Source organism: Spodoptera frugiperda, chromosome 13 (genome assembly GCF_023101765.2).
Source record: "Spodoptera frugiperda isolate SF20-4 chromosome 13, AGI-APGP_CSIRO_Sfru_2.0, whole genome shotgun sequence".
Classification (NCBI taxonomy): Eukaryota; Metazoa; Arthropoda; class Insecta; order Lepidoptera; family Noctuidae; genus Spodoptera; species Spodoptera frugiperda.
The window spans coordinates 10,112,533-10,129,951 of record NC_064224.1 but is presented as its reverse complement, the minus strand read 5'-3'; the positions used below and the strand labels follow the sequence as shown (position 1 = coordinate 10,129,951).

At 37.1% G+C, this 17,419-nt stretch overlaps 1 protein-coding gene across 6 annotated transcripts in view; it reads left to right on the top strand.

Annotated features, from left to right (window-relative positions):
- LOC118270737 (complexin) overlaps window positions 1–17,419 on the top strand; it is a 218,712-nt gene that overhangs the window by 191,031 nt on the left and 10,262 nt on the right. For all 6 annotated transcript variants that reach the window (XM_035586497.2, XM_050698119.1, XM_050698118.1 and 3 more), the window contains one exon: window positions 8,384–8,547. In XM_035586497.2, the coding sequence (XP_035442390.1) occupies window positions 8,384–8,547 (164 nt within the window). The remainder of the gene's footprint in view (window positions 1–8,383; window positions 8,548–17,419) is intronic.

Sequence of the window (17,419 nt, the reverse complement as noted above, 5' to 3'; positions counted from 1 at the left end):
TACATGCTGAAAATAATAGGTTGTTTGAACGAGCGCGCATTATTTATGTTGGCAACCCCGATTGTATCGCGGCCGGGGTATTAATATTGCTATCTAGCGCCGGCTAGGAGATGTATGTCTATGTGTAGTACGAGTAGGTACCAGGCAGTTGGTAACAGAGACCATTGTAGTAGTTTTAAAGTAATAATTATCTTCTCTATTACCAGATTGATTGAAGTAAATATGAGATTTATTACACTAGTAACTATCAATAATAATGTTAACACATATGTTGTCCAATTCTTTTTAGTATTCTTTACTTCGAAACCATTTTTATCTTAGACAGTTTAGCTTTGCAAAGGTATTAAATTCCCCTTATTTATTTAAACAGCTTAGCCGGTATTGGATCGGTATTCAGTTTCTACTATTAAACGAATACTTCAACTTAAAACCACATTTCCGCATAAAGCGTTAACAAAACAATAAAACTTGTAAAAACACAAAATAAAAGGAACTTTCCCTCAAAAATAAGATTAATTTCCTCAAAAAAGCAATTTGAAGACGATTCCATACTTGGCATTGTTCTCGAGAAACTTTTCTGACGGCTTTTTTTAATTAACCGCACAAACTTCTGACTCCTCGTGAAAACGTTCTGAAAAGTCTGAAAGTTCAGAATTCCTTTTGCGTTTAATTGGCGAGTTATCTGTGAGATACGTCCGGTGCCTGTACTCTCCCCTGTGACGTCTGGAGAAAGAGAAAATAAAATGTTTTTACACAAAAACATTGCAGAGAATGTTTTTTTAACGGCAAACTTTTTTTATAATCTGGAGAAACTATTCCTTCTATAATATGATCATGTAGTTAAACACTTTATTTAGTTTTACAGTACAACTATTTGAATACGGTACATGCCTAGAAATACTAACGTCTTCAGCAACATTAACAAATAAAACCTCATTTAAATAGTCCCTAGTACTGCGAATGTCGTGACGTTTGCCATAAGCACGAACAATAAGAAAAAAGAACCAGTAAGTACTAAGTACACGCCGCAGACTAAGTTATTGCAGAGTTCATTGACCACATACTTACTTTCCGATTCACGATGTAAACTATGCAAATAAGAAATGAAACATACGAATAACAGACTTTAAGTTTTGAAAAATCAAAATCAATAAAGACTTTTCGAACCTTAAACTCATTTTACTATAACTACTATTGATGTTACGTACAAAAGTAATTATTTTTTTTCTTATCTTCATATAACGTAGTCCATTTACGAAGCAGGTAGCCAATATAAATCTTACCTGTACATGTCAAGGCTACGATACTGCTACGCCGTAGTCTACATCGTAGTATCCCGCTACGAAGTTACTACGCGAACAATTTCTATGTGCAAAATAAAGGCTCCGAACTTGAAACCCTCGAATCAAAGTAAATTCATCAAGTTGGCGGAGTGACGTAACTTGAACTTATTAAACGTTAAACTTAAGAGTAACTTGGAGAGTTAAGTTGGCCACAATTATCATAACGAGCGCTCTTTGTACTACTTAACTGCGACTTTTAGCTTTTGAAATTGTGACTTTCTTGTGTTCTTTGTGTATTGTTGTTTCGAAGGCGTCTATTGAGTGGTGAACCATTATTATCAAATGCGATGAAATGTTTCGTGGGAATGAGGGATGAGGTAATAATGTTCAGAGTAAGAAGTTGTAAATAAACTTGTGTATGTGTTGTGCATTTTTCTTTTTGTTTAAGAATTGATATGAAAATATGGTTAGTTTTGGTAATATGATGCTTGATAGAGGATAACGGAAGAGGCATTTGCATAAAGGTAATTTGTGATTGGATAAATGCAATAGTCCGTTAAATGCTAACTTATATACTACATAAACAGCATCAGTAGTAACGCAATACTTGAATAAAAATACGATAGTATTTAAAAAATAAAATAAGACAAACATTAATATAAAATCTCAACTTGAGTTAGTGAAACGGTAGGCAGGCAGTAGTTTGTTCACTTAGCCACAGTTGTAGTAGATTTAGTTCAACAAACTGGAACGAAGCCGGCGGCTATCGATCGAAGCTAATAATAGCCGCCCGGCGCCGCCTGTCGCCACTACTCTACTTGTATGTATGTATGTTCTTGTTGTATCATCATGACTTGGAACGTAAACAAAACAATAAATGGATTAAGAAAAGTACAATACGACTATAATCTAGTAATAAAATAGCTGAATATATAAGTATCGGCATTTTTGTTAGACTTGTCGAAAAAAATATTAAAAAAATACGCTCTCAATGTTCAACTTCACAAAATAGACAGCAGATAACATAATTATCTCCAAAAAAACACGAACAAATAAAAAAAAAACAATATTAAGAGCCAGCCTTCTAAAAAGTCGGACGAGGAACACGTAATACACGTTATCATAATAAAATAAAACCTTCCCTGAAAGCTTAGGTGGCCGATAAGGATTCCTGAAAAACTCGGCCCGTGATTACTTTCAGCCCCTTCCAAGTTAGGGGGGAAACTGAGTAGCATAAGCGGAAAATTGCCAACACATTTTATTTGATGGGAACTGATAAGTTGGGTCACATTTTTTGGAAATTATTGGTGTCATGTGATATGATTTAAGTCGTTTATTTATGGTTTGACTGAGCAGGAGATGTTTTGGTATTTTATACCTTTTTCCTCATAGAATAAGGAAGAGATTTGTATACAAAAAAACATTAGAAATATGATTTCAATCTCAATATATTTGGTCTACGAGACTGGAGTAGATATAAAAATTAGCAAAAGTAATAAAAAACATTTTACGGTTTTATGAAATCGCTGCCCGCTCCGCTCGTCACTGTACCCTGTACATATCAGTGTTGGGTCGTCCCACAGGCGAAGGAAAGGTATTACATTAGGCCTCCATCACGCATTATCTACATATAATGATATAACACACAACATGTTTATGAACAAAGGTGTAAGGTCCATGTTTTGTCCCTATCATTTCGCGCACATTTGAAAGAGATAGAATTAATGAGGGTTATCTTTGGGTAATTTTAATGAGTCTTGTATCTTTGTAACGAGGTACACACACAGACACACACACATACATACACAGGCTGTATAATGTCCGTCATATGTAATAGAGATGAACGAATGGGAGCCGGGATACAAAAGTTAATGACTTGTAATCCTTTGTACGGCAGATTGTCATTTGTTACTTTATTAGACTGTGGGATGTTTTAAGAGTTCATTGACCTGTTGGTAGTTGTCGCTAGTGATGCTAAATATTGCACGGTGCTAGACGGAATTGCGTCATGGTTAAGTAAAGTAATGTTTTGTTTTTCTTGGTTAAACCTTTCCAGAGGATCGACTTTGATACTATAAGGTTTCCAATGTCGATTTAAGAAATTAAAATATCTTGTTTCTCCAACTTAAATTCGTGTTTCACAGTTGTCTACTAAAACAAAATAACATTTCATTCGGTATCCCAAGTGGCTATAAATAATTATTATCTCAATACAAAAACGTGTACCAAATTATAATAGAGCAAAAGTAAAATAGGAATAAAATAAACATTTGTAAAGGTATTTTTACACACCATTAACTGACAAGAATGCTTTATAGATACTACGTTTACATAGTCCTCTTTAGTTCAAAAAGAAATTGGCCAAACGTTTTTGAATTGCCTAGTAAACCTTTATCTAATCCGTGTTTGATCTAGACCCAGTTGTCTGGACCCTTTTATTCATGAAAATATGAGTTGAAGCCTCTGTAGGGTACCTCGGGACCTTTGGGTCCCTTCGCAACTCGTTACACACGTCCAATGAGTTTCCACTTCGTTTCTGTTATAACTCGTCTTCAATTTGTTTGTAGAAACTTTTGCTTCTATATTAGATAGTTTTTATAGGTCTCTAGGACTGTCTTGTTGAGTGAGTGATTACAATATTAATGAGAATAATGGCTGTTTTCGCCAATCACCCCCAAACTATCATTCAACTAAAAGTTATTTAACATGAGGAAGCACCTAAACTAACCTCTTACTTGTTCTGTTAGGTGTGACTTATGACCCGGAGCTGTGGTTACCGGAGCTCCGGGTCGAAAAGTAGGAGTAGGAACGGGGTGATTTTTAGTTAGTAAGAGTCTGATACTTCCTCTTGTCTCACGCAATGCGATGCTCAAAAAAAGGTGTCACTTATAGTTTGGCGAAAACTAAATTGATGTTCAGTTTTTTAAATTTAAAGGAACTCCTAAGTTTCTTTCAATTTAGGAGACATTGGTGATAATGGGCATTTTACTGATAAGACCTCGTTCATTGTTGTTTAGTGTATGGTTCATTTCACTAAAAATTCAAGTATTTATGACTTGGCCAATATGTATTGAGCAAACGTGATGATTAATACTCAAACCTTCTTCATGCAGAACGAGGCTTTGGTCAGCAGTAGCCACTAACAGTGTGATAACTATTATTTGTCTAATATAAATATTATTTAACATCTAATAAATACCACTGCATTAACAAACACACATTAACATCCCGAAACCATCAACTTGATTTTACGACTTCCTCCATCATCAACCATCAACATCAATATCCCTTCACATATAATGTATATGTACTATACAACCCCTTGCACAGTTTACAACTAAATCATACTTGAAGGTGTACTTAAACAGCATGTCCACACAGCTGCATATCTAGCTATAATAAACCAGTGTATCATGGTCTCGCTTTGTATAATCTTTTTGCACAAGTACCGGTCAACTTATACTGGTTTACATAAAACAGCATGTACACACGCAAATCAAGGTATACAAAACCAGTGTATCATGGACTCGCTTTGTATAATCTGTCTGTATATTTAAATATCAGTTTATACTGGTTCCCTCCCTCGCAGTGACCCCTCCAATGCCCCCCCTTTATCATAAATATGGCGATAATAGCAACAACACGAGCCGTTCCGTCCCAATTAACTTTATGAGTTTGTTTACTGGACGCCATTACTGTAATGTCGTCGATACTCCGTTAACGACTGTATTTGCTTAGCTAAGTGACCACGGATGTATGTCTCGGAGTCTGCTTGGATTCATGGAGCTAGCTTTAGATGAATGTATTTTATAAAACACAATCGATAATCCCATTTGTATGGCTAGATAATAAACTAAAAAAAAAACGTTGGTCGAGTGGACGCAAGTGCGATTGCCGAAAAGGGGTCTCGGGTTCGATCCCTGGGTCGGGCAAAATATTTCTGGGCTCAGGCACGGAGCATAGAATTGTGTCCAATATATGGTAATAGGCTTACTCCTTATTACATGGGATTTCTAGTACAAATAGAGTGAAAAATTGGTGCACATCGTATATAAAAGACCTGACATAGCAATATTCTTTCAATAAACAGTAAAAGATGTATGCCCTAAAATTTAAGTATTTATCAAAAAAACTAAAACACCCAGTCGCCAAAGAATTCATTCGCTACACGATGTGATAATTAACATGATAAAGATGCTAACCAAATAAAATAGCTAAAATTTTCTCAAATAATGTTATAGTTTTCAATAACACAACATTTAAAACTATTCAAACATAACCAAAACAACAAATAGAATGACTACATCAAACAAACTCGGTTCATCTCTAAATCCCTATCGACACTGTCTGTGAACATGGAATGTAAATGAAGCAAGTTGTCCGGCCGACGGTGACGTCACGCGAGACTCACTCAGGCTGCCTAGGTCTAGACTCGGCTGAGGCTAGAACACCAATTCAATTATAAGTGGAAGCCGTACAGTTTGAATCGCGACCGCGTTATATAATTATATACTGTAAATTTTCATCTATATGTGTGTATTGATGTAGTATGTGTGTTCTACAGTCTATATACAGGGCTTAGTTTCTTGTCTTTTGTACAGTCACCGAATTATGTAAGGAAACTGGTCTTTTTCTTGCCGTGGATCAAGAGTGTTTTTTTTTTTTTGTAAGGCGAATATAGAAAAATATACCTTACTGCATTTTTTAAAACAAATAATGAAAAATCATAAGATCGATCCCTATTGACAGAAAGCGAATGACATCGAAATTATTCATAACGTTAACAAACGCAACACAAACAACAAATTCATTATTATTTAAATCTTAGAATAACCTATTAATATTCACAAAACGTTAAAGTTCAACGGATATTTAATTAAAAAAACGCTGAAGAAAAACCGCGCGCAAGACGCCACCGCCGGCGTCGCCGAGTGCCGCGCGCCCCGAGCCAGCGCCGGGCGCCGGGCGACGCGTCCCACTCGAAAATTATTGAATTTGAATTGTTGAATCGAACTCATTATTCTGTCAGAGACACGAAGCGATCAATTAAAGGTTCTATAGCACCATGTACGACCGCCTTTTTCTTAATGGGAATCATTTATTGGGGAGGCGAGAGCAAATTGAATTGTTGAGACGCCTCGCCATCGGAATTCGTTTATGTTCGATATTGAATGCGGCCGACATTGTTCGCTGCGGCCCGATATGGAAATGAGTGGAACTCTTTTGGCGGTCGGAATGCTTAGTGTGCGTGTGTGGTTTGTAAGATGAGCTCCTGTGTGTGAAGTGAGACTAGGGGTTCATAGGATCTTAGAATTTCGCTGCAACCATCCTCTCGCATCATTGGCTAGATTTCAAAACTCTCTCAAAAACCATTTACAGTTTGTTTAAAATAAGAAAGTACTTTTTTGTGATTTGTTGTCATGTACACATTGTATCCTCCAGTGTCCGTGCATCGCGTAGACATTTAAATAGAAATGTCTCCACTCCAAAACACTCTTTTACATTTATCTTGAAAATGGCAGACAGTTCTAAGCTTTCAAGAATATCTTGTAAGGAGCTTATGAAAAACCCATTTCATGTTACTTTTTATATTCAAAGATATAGCCAAACTTTTTATGGCTCGTGAAGAGTATTTCAAGTTTATATTTATTTTTGTGGACAGTTGGCTGAATAGAAAATCTATTAAACTCGAAGCTACATTTTGGAACGAGCAAGCTTCACTGACGGACAGACTGACAGACTATCATTTCTTTATTTGTTGGCATTTCAAAAGTACCTATCTATGGTTTAATTGGAATATTTGACTTTAAATTTAAACTCGGAACATGCAAATCGTACAAGCCAATAAACACTCAGCACGTTCCTGTCACTATATTCTAAACACGGGAACAGACAATACAAAAAATTCTGCCGCCATTTTTTTTAACAGAATAGAAAATTGTATGCGAAGCGCTCCTCGCGCCAACGCGTGCGTTCGACGTGAGAATTGTTCAGATTGACGTGAAATGGATTTTTGAATAGCAGCCATGTTAGATCGACCACTCGACCGGATGAAACCGGTTTGAGGCGGTTCAGACCGACCGTAAGCTGTTCGGGATAGTGCAAATGTGTTTTCTAATTTTAAATTGATGAAGAAAATAGTTCTTCTTTCTTATTTTTTTTATATAAAACTCGTTTGTCACAGAGCTTTCATTTTATTATTTAAAATTAATATAGCATGAAACTAGAAATTTACCGAGTTCTTAAACTTAATGATGCCGTGTAGCCTCGTGCTTCGCTCAATATGTTCAACATTTATTTTACTTCGACGTAATACATGTCATTAAGTTCTCTCGTTATTTCCTCCACTATATTATTACGAGAAATATCTTTTCTAGTTATTTCTTTGTCTTCTATATGTACCTAGTGGATTGTCAGAACTTTCTTTTTTATTATTTGACTTCCTTCGTAAAACATTTCGTTGTTTCAACAATATCACTTGAGGATTACTTAACAAGGTTCTGTGAGATGAACAAAAGATCTGAAAGTGAACTGGAGCACTTAATCAGGGGTGTAGTAACAAAGGCTTCACTAATTTAAACATAAACCGTACTTACCTACTACCTATATACTTACCTATGTATGTATGTATGTACCTGCCTACACGTGCTCTCTGTCTTATTCAACTACTCTGTGGAGTTACGTGATGGAGTCAAATTAAACTGTTTGGCTTGAAATATTGTCAGGACTGAAAGAAAATTATTTGTCCTTCATAGAAAAGACAGATTACCAAATGTAAATATGTCATAAGCGCCTGTTTTGCATTAAGTGCGCGATAAACTTATATGACAGATAGGGCATACAAATTACGTTCTTATGTCAAAGTAATCTAATACATAGCGACTATCCAGACATTGGGAAACTAGCCCTTAATCTACTGGTAATAGTGTAGTAATTTTGGTGACAATTTTATTTCCATACTTTACAATTGTGAACACGAATCGCTCTTCTTTATGAAACTAACCAATAAAGTACGTGCTAATAATATGTAGGTACAAGCATTCCCTGTCCTTCCTTCTTCATTGAACAAGTATTTCATACAAATCTTCTGTTTGTTACAGGGGCAGTGGGTGGTGACGGTGATGACAGCGACGATAAGGAAAAGGAGGAGGAAGCAGAACGCGAACGGCAAGAGGCCATCCGCGAGGCCGAGGAGAGGCGCAAGGAGAAGCACCGCAAGATGGAGGAGGAGCGCGAGAAGATGCGCCAGGAGATCAGGGATAAGGTGAGTCAATAGGCAGGAGACAGGTACCAAGACTTGGCTATACAAATCTGCGGACTACCTAGCGGGTTTACCGGAGCCCCGGTTCGAAAAGCAGGAGTAGGAACGGGGTAGTTTTTAGTCAATAATGCCCGAATACTCAAACGGTATTCAATTTTAAGTTGTACTTAAATATCTTGCTATCTCTGTCATTTTATAAAGAATTGATAGTGACAGAACTACATTTGAGAGCGTCTTATTGAGTAGCGTTTGAGTAAGCACACTTCTCGCCTCGCAAAAGGATAAGTAATTGGACACTGGACTTAAAAAAAAAAGACTGGGCTAAAAGGGTATTTACGTCAAGCATTGAAGCAGTTCAGATATAATTGGAATGACAAATAAAATGATCGAAAATCCTGCCACGGAAAAACTACTCGTTCCAACTAGGAGGTCAGGTGTCTAGTGTCTGCCATGACAGCCGGCTGTCCATCTCCCGCACAACACGTCAGTGCGGCGTCGCACAAACGACTCGACAATTAATTCAGATCCGCGGAAGTATGTCAAGCGCCCTCCACGGCCCTTCCACACATGTCAGATAATTTGTTCGACGCGTCGAGAGCGCTCCGCCGGCTCTAGTGTGGGATCACCTTTATATTTCTGTGTTTCGGTAATTGACTGGCAAAATTGAGTGCTTTATTTATGGTAATTGCTTTCAATATTTATATAACTCGCCCGTGTTTTATTAAGATGATAAATCAACGCAACGAGGCTTTGTATTCATTTATAAAAGTGCGTCAAGTTTAAATATCTAAGCTACGTAACTGAGACAGATCGCTTGTAAAACAAAGTTATCAAGAAGCTCCACTTAATTCTGTGAGCTCCAGAGTAACGCTGAACCACCTCGAAGTGTGTCAAGGATAATTTTGCAATGAAAATATCGTCTGTGAAACTCTCAGAAACGTAAAAAGCCGGCAAGTTGTCCGGGCTAATTAAAAAATCTCTTTAAGACCGCCTTTATAACATTTAAATTGAGCTAAAACCACGTAAAAACTGACATAAATCGCGGCCGGGATATAATCGCGTCTTCATTTACAAAACAAAAGATGCGCGGCCGGTTTCACTTATTTTTAATTAAAAAATCCTAATAATCCCCACGGGCCGCGGCATGCGGACCACGACATTTTTACGGGGTTCCGTGGTGCTCAGTGTGAGGCTGTAATTGAAGATTCCGTTCGCCGCTTTATTAAGGCATTGGGGTAAATAATAGGGGTGATATCGGACGGAATTTAATATAGAATATTATGAATCGTTCGCATTCCTTCGGCTGTTGGTGTGAAATACGTGGCGCTGCGCACTTGATCGGCCCGCGCTAGTTATGTCTCAGATATTCCACTGCGGAGTAATAAAACAAATTCTGCTGAGAAACAACCAATGAGAGAGATGGCTTTTGCATAATATTTAGGATAACGTAAAATATATTTACGTTTGATATTTTATGACAATAACAATTTTATAGTCATTGCAGTAAACGTAAAATATTATTGAGATAAGGGATCTTTATGTCGGTACCTAAGTTCAAATTAAAACCCATTAAAATTATGCAGATATATATTTTTATACGGAACTCGTAATTTAATGACGTCGTACTTGACCGTTTTTTATTTGGACCGTATTACTTTCCATCCGGCCGGAAGGAGAGAGATAAAAATGTGAAAAATGAAAATGTGCCATGGACATTAAACTAATTATATCCATTAATTTAACGCCTCGCGGTTAGCGTTCAAAAAAATAAACATTTCGGTACTTAGTACTGGTAGTAACGAGGATTATAACAATTAAGTTTAATTAATTATCCAAAAACTCCCATTACATTCGTTAATCCTGGTGTTTTGCTGCAAATGTACTGAAAACTGTACACATCTGAACAGAGTATGAGAATATAGAGGGTGTATGGAGAGCATTATTAATACGAAACAATATAATCTAGGCGCACAATGTTTGCGCACGAGATTAAAGGGGAGCGATTGGTCGTCGCGTGGCGCTACGCAAACACCTTGTATAGCCGGCGACGATTTACAAACAACATCGTGTATGTAACGGGATTAAGTTGAGAAGGTTCCGCTATGTTCCTTTTTGAAGGAAATTCAATTTCCGCGGTAGAAAGAAACGCTTAAAATTCATCTGGTATCGAGCTCACACGAGAGGGTTGCCGAGGTACACGCGACAAAAAATGTTCCACGCTTACGTATGAGTAAATATTCTCGACATACAATTTATTTAGGTTCAATATTTTCAGAGAACATACTTCCTTACTTAGTGGTTCAGGTCTAAATAGCTCCATTACTGGTATTATGATGATAAAATATTTCCACTTCCTCAAACTTTCCCATTAATAATTTCACACGTTTTATGCCAAAATAAATAAATAACCACAAACACGTGGAGTGCTTACTGAAAACTATTTTCAGGAGCTTTTAGCGTTTCAAAGCTTTTGAATAAATCCTTAGCTTTAGCTACTTTGTGTTTAAAGTTAGCGGCTGAAATATTTCATGATGTGCTGCTATGAAATGTGATGAAACTGAATTCGAGCTTCTTGCGGAAGAGCATTTATGAAACTGCCAGTTTAGTATTTATTTATGTTACAAACTAACTTTGTTATAGGTTGAATAAAATATATTTTGTTTAGAATTAATTCAATTGAAAAATAATGTAATGAAATTACACTAGTAATAATATGAATGGATAATTAAAAATGTTAAAGCCTACTATGCTCAACCCACTAGAACTTTATCAAAAGACTATTATAATATATCTACGCTCCATATGTGAATATGAGTTAAACTTGAATATACCAGCAATATTTCAAAGTAATGAGAGTATATTTAATATTTGCTTCATATTCAATATAGTGAAGTATGCACACAGACGCTCCGAGGAACACACAGACATGAGAAATTACAATTGCACAGAAACATAGATTGAATTTTGCAAATGGAATGGCAAACTGTGCCGGTGGCGCCACCTGCCGTCCATTTGCATAATTACTGCACCTTGCTAGGCAGCTAGGCTCACGCAAATACTAGACGTACATACATACATACATATATACATGAGTATATAGTGGCGTGTGGATATGCTAATATTTAGAATTCTCCTATCGTCAAATATTCGTATCGTCAGAATTCTGTCATTGAATAGGCATTTTCAAAGGCTTTGCCAATTCGAGAATGTAAATAATTAAGTTGCAATACCTAGAAAATAATTATTAATTTAAAAGCCGCCTCTGGATCACTCGGGTTTGTTCCACCCCACGAAACCTCCAAAGCATTTCATATTCCAAATGCACCATAAAGTAGTCCAGCTTCCACCTAACTAACTCCACTTAACCTCCATACATGCACTACTCTACTACATTTTTCCATAAAAATAAGTACCACTAACTCCCCCTCCCCCCTAACTTGCCTGTAACCGGTATAAAGACGGAGTGGCACTTTCCGCGTAATTTGCCGCGCCAGCCATTGTGCAGCTCTCGCGTCAAATTATGGGCAATTTACGCGCGCAAAAAGCCCAGAAACCACCGCAAGGAAAGTGACTTAAATTAGAAAGAACTAGATTGGAGATTGGAGATTGGTTGGCGAATCATTGGCTCCGGTGTCTTCGAAGCGCTGCGTCCTCTGTAACCCCTGACTTGGAGATTTCAAACTGTTAGTGATGAAGGATATGTTTTGTGACACTTAGAACCTATTCGATAGGTTAGAAATGACTCTAATTTGATATATCTTCCTATGGACTGCACGATATCGTTTCTTAATTGATTTCAGTTAAATTCAACTGACGATATAAAGGCACCCAATAATTTTCTCATAATAACTGACCATCAGGTCCGATCATTTGTACTTCTGCCTTCAAACCATAAAATCATACTACTGAAGAAACCTCATCAACCAGGACATTAGTCTCCAGTTACCGAAGCATCCACTCCTGGTACCACAACAAGCCGGTATCTCTGCAAATATCTACACAGGCTATAATAATTGGCGACACTTTAAAACTGTAACACTTACATTACTCGCCGGGTTGGACTATTAGGTTCGCCATTACGGCACCGCCCGCTCCACCGAAGTGTTCCAACGCTTTCCATCGCTAATAAAATTTGTACCCTAAATGGCTCCGTCAAAGGACCCTCCGTAATTTCAAGTTGGGTGTCGAGGAGTCGGAGGCATGAGCGGTAGCGATTTCTTGGTTCAAAATGAATCGCTTGCTCTTATGATGTGATCTCACGTTCCCTCACCTTTAGTATTAGTAGACGTAAGTACTTAGAACTTTCTTTTGTTATAATTACAATAGTCATGTATAAATGGTAGTCCAATCATTTATACTTTTAACACAAACGCCACGGGGGTCACCGGTGACCGACGTTAGCGGAGGATTTGCCTTCAACAGTTTTCTATTGGCAGTCAAAGACTTAAGCTACGCTAAGTTTTTTTCGAGTGTCCTTATTGAGACAGACCAAATATGCTACCTTCATCTTTTCCTATTGTTTCAACTATAATTATAATTTATAATTTTGAAAATATTCATAAAGAAACAGGGTTCTTATTACAGTTATGGTTGAATATGAAACCGAATTGAGGGAAATGAATGTTTAGAAAGCGTTGTAGGTTGAGACAAAGAGTTGTAACGCGATACGTTTCCCTCGCGACACCGGGACCTTGGCTGCGTCCACACAAATCATGTTGATGCTGTTTGAATACCGGAGCGTTGAGGAAAATCTGATGTGGCTTTGTTTTTTCTATACAACTGCCATATATCTCTGTAGTGACATCAAATAACTACGGTATACGACTCAAAATATTAGTATGTACGAACAAGACGTTTGTCCATCCATTGACAAAATTGACGTCGCGAGTAAACAGCGTATCATTTTAAATGTCGATTCTCTTTCCCATTTCAAAATTGCAATTCAAAAGTTAATGTTTGTTAAAGTATACGCGGAAATCGAGTCGATAATCATAAAATTTGCAAATGAAACATCGATTTGAAATCGAGTAACGCTTCCAATAACCGTGCAACACAATGGGAGGCATCATTCGTCGTAACAGCGATATAATAATGTGCGAAGGAACTCACCCTTCTAATTAAACGGAACATTCTTAAAAGGACAATAAAAACCTTGGAATCGTATTCCCCCATCGGCTTTTAATAAAAGCACTTATTCCAGTGGCCGTACTATTAACATTACATTCCCTCTCGGAGTGAGGCCCTCCCTGCCGCCCTGCCCTGCCTGACCCTACAATTAAAACTTGCAGTTGGGAAACTTTTACGCGAGTTATGGCAACTTGTAGCGAATGTTCGCGTGAACGTGACGGAGCGCCGCCGGACTTTGATGACGAGCCCTTAATTAAGTGAAGCTAAACTCCGCGCAGATTATGAACGCCTGGTACCTTGACTTGATCTCATTAATAAATCCCATGTTATCGCAATAAAACTTTTCTTCTATTTAATTGCTGTCGAATGAAGTTGTACTTCCTACTTCTTTATTATCGTGTTTCGTTTGTTTAAGTATAGTTTAGCTATCTTTACGTTATGGTGCCCTGGTACTTTACTTGTAAAACACACAAATTATCTTTGTATTTAGTTCGTGAGAAGCACACCAATTGTTTCAGTATCAGTTGTTTCGTGGAAATTGCTGTAAGCTACTATAATTACTACACACGAACAAAAATGGGGCTAAGAATAGCACACAAAATAATGAGTAAAGATAATAAAACGACGTTTTGTTTTAATTCCAAATAGGAAACAAGTTTTATTGTAGTGAGCGAGACATAAAAGGGTAGTTCACAGTTGTACAACGACTAGTTATTAAGTTCATTAACCCGAATGAACTATAAGTGCGCCAGTTACTAACAAATCGACGTAAAACATTAATTGTTGTCGCGTGACTGGCAACACAGTGCGTGAGTGTTGCCAGCCTTTACGTAAATTATTTATTAAACGGTTATTGGCAACGGACAGCCTAATCATTTTCATTATGATAGACGTTGTACATTATTCAGTATTCGGAATTATTGAATAAATACTTTCGTCGTTAAATCGTACTTAGACGAGAATACTTACTTTTTGACATAGTTTTAAAATGACAATATTTCCTCAACATCACCTAGCCATAAGGGTCAAAATGCTATGCCAAAGACTGTCAATCGTGCCAAACGCCTGGCCTTTATTTGTAATTCTCCGGGCGAGCGATTATAGACCGTCTGTCCCAGCTGGTGATTATCCGCTTTCCAATCAATTAGCTTTAAATTGCCTATTAACAAGCAGCTGTTTGATTTGAATTTTATTCGCTAAAGCTCTGGAAATACACTCCCTCTGCGGAAACCCTTTGATTTCGAATTAGTAAGATATTTGGGGAACTAAGGACATTGATACGAGTTTAACTCGAAAACAAGAGTTTTGGTAGAACTTAAAACGATCTACTATCGAAGTCTGTTTGTGTGATCAGATACTTAAATTTTATAGAGACTAAAACAATGTTGCATGACTCGTAGTTTCTGTATAAACAAAGCTGTCTGTTTTGTATTTATGAAAACAGACCTAAATTGATTTTAAAATTAAACAAAAAGCAACGTATTATAGAAAGAAACACTAGACTAGTTTAAACGTTTCACTTAAATCAAAAGATGAAATAATTCATCAATTTATAGTAACTTGATATACTGAGCTTCATCATATCAGTAACCTTGTGTACATAAAAAATAATTCAACAATATTTCCCAATATCACGATAGAACATAAAACCTCTTTCCCAGTTGATGTACCAGGCGCCCATGAGCCGTGAGGAGGTATCAAAACAAAGTATCGGCGAGGGCAGCGGTGGACTCGTTGGCGACACTTCCGATCCATTAGGCTCGCCGCACGCTGTCAGTAGCGACAACAAATATGATTACATGAGCGCTTTAATATTGTTAGATCGAGTTACGAGGCTTGTTACGTGTAGCGTCGCCTGGATGCTAGTTACTGGGAATTGAATAGTGTAGTGAAGATCAATCTTAAGCGCAATTTCTTTGGAATTGGTTGGGTATACCTAATACCTATATACTATTTATGGTATTCGAAATTTTCAGTTTTTCGAAAGTTAAAGAGTCTTTATAACACAAGTCTTATAAAATAGGAGTAAAAGTTTTTGCATACGTACCGTAGAGAAATGATTTGGTTACCGATCCAGAGGAAATAAGACTAATTAACCGACTTCCCAAATAGTAGGAGGTTCTCAATTCGGCCAGTATGTTTTTTTTCTATATATGTACACCAATTACGTTGATGTTTATTAATTATATAAATACATAGAAAAAAAGTATGAATTAATCAACCATTAAAACATTATCTATTGAAGAAAATAATTACCTGATATAGAATAGAATCAGGCGTTACTATCAACTATCAATACAGTATTTTCTAGTTACAATTCTAAAATGATCCTGAAACAAAAAGCTGTTGCAACACAAACCAAGTATAGTTCATTATTGCAATAATGTAGTCATTATCGCAGATAAGCCGCCTCGAGCCAACACTTCGAAATGAAACGATAAAACAACACGATCTATGTATCGAGCGATGGTGATAAGAACATAGTTAACTACTACGCAATACAATATGTTTAAAGCAACATCACGCCTTTTATCCCCGAAGAGGTAGGCAGAGGTGCACATTACGGCACGTAATGCCGCTATATAATGTACACACACTTTTCACCATTTGTGTTATAAGTCCTATGTAATAGGCGGTGAACCTATTGCCATATACTGGGCATAATTCCAGACTCCGTGCTACTACTAACTTTTCTAAAAACTGAAAAAAGCCTAGTAATACTTTGTCCGACCCGGGAATCAAACCCGAGACCCCTTGTCCAGCAGTCACACTAGCGACCTTGTGAATATGTTTAAAAGTAAACTAAAACAACAATTTACTACAAACTATGCCTAACGGAACAGCCCAATATACACGACACAAAGTACATGCAAACTTTAATAAATACTAAAGTAAGTACAGGGTATGTCAACGTCTGTGTTCCCCATAAAAAGTCGCAGAAATCCCTGTTTATGCAAACTGTACGTCGCGAACGTTTTACACGTCATTTTCCAAAGCCATGCGCCCCATAAACTTGCACATAGCAATTTTCCACCATAACACACACATACACACGCGTCACTGTAACGATGTGTCGATGTGAGGATAAATGATCTTATGGCAATTTCACACACATACACATATTATACAGTGTTACAGTACCCGGCGATAAATATTGCACGACTTTTAGGAAAGGACAATTTTGTCTGATATTGCTATCATTTGTTTATAGAAAACGTTGTTGCTTTTTTTTTCTGATTCGAGGACTATACTTCATAATCATGAGTAACGTCATGGTGGCCCAGAGGCTTAAGACTCATTCATAAGAGTGCGGGTTCGAAACCTGAAAACAGCAAGTACCAATGTGACTTTTTCTGAGTTATATGTACTTTCTAAGATTATTTAGACACAACTGACAAACGGTGTAACCTGGGCTTATAAATTTCTAATTATAAGTTTGAAATCGCCAACCCGTATTGAGCAAGCGTGATGATTAATGCTCAAACCTTCTCCGTGTGTGAAGAGGCTTTGGTCAGCAGTGGCCACTTATAGGCTGATGATGTATAATCATGAGTAGTACCTATCATGGTCACTTAATCGATTGTCTCTCATCAAAGGTAGATATGCAATATTTATCGCCTTGTACTGTATATGTTTACACACGCAACTATATTTGCATATGTGTGCGTGCGTTATACAAACAATGATGACGTAATTTGTGTTTGTGTGTAGAAAGGTCTTGTCCAATTATAACGTCATTGTATGCGAG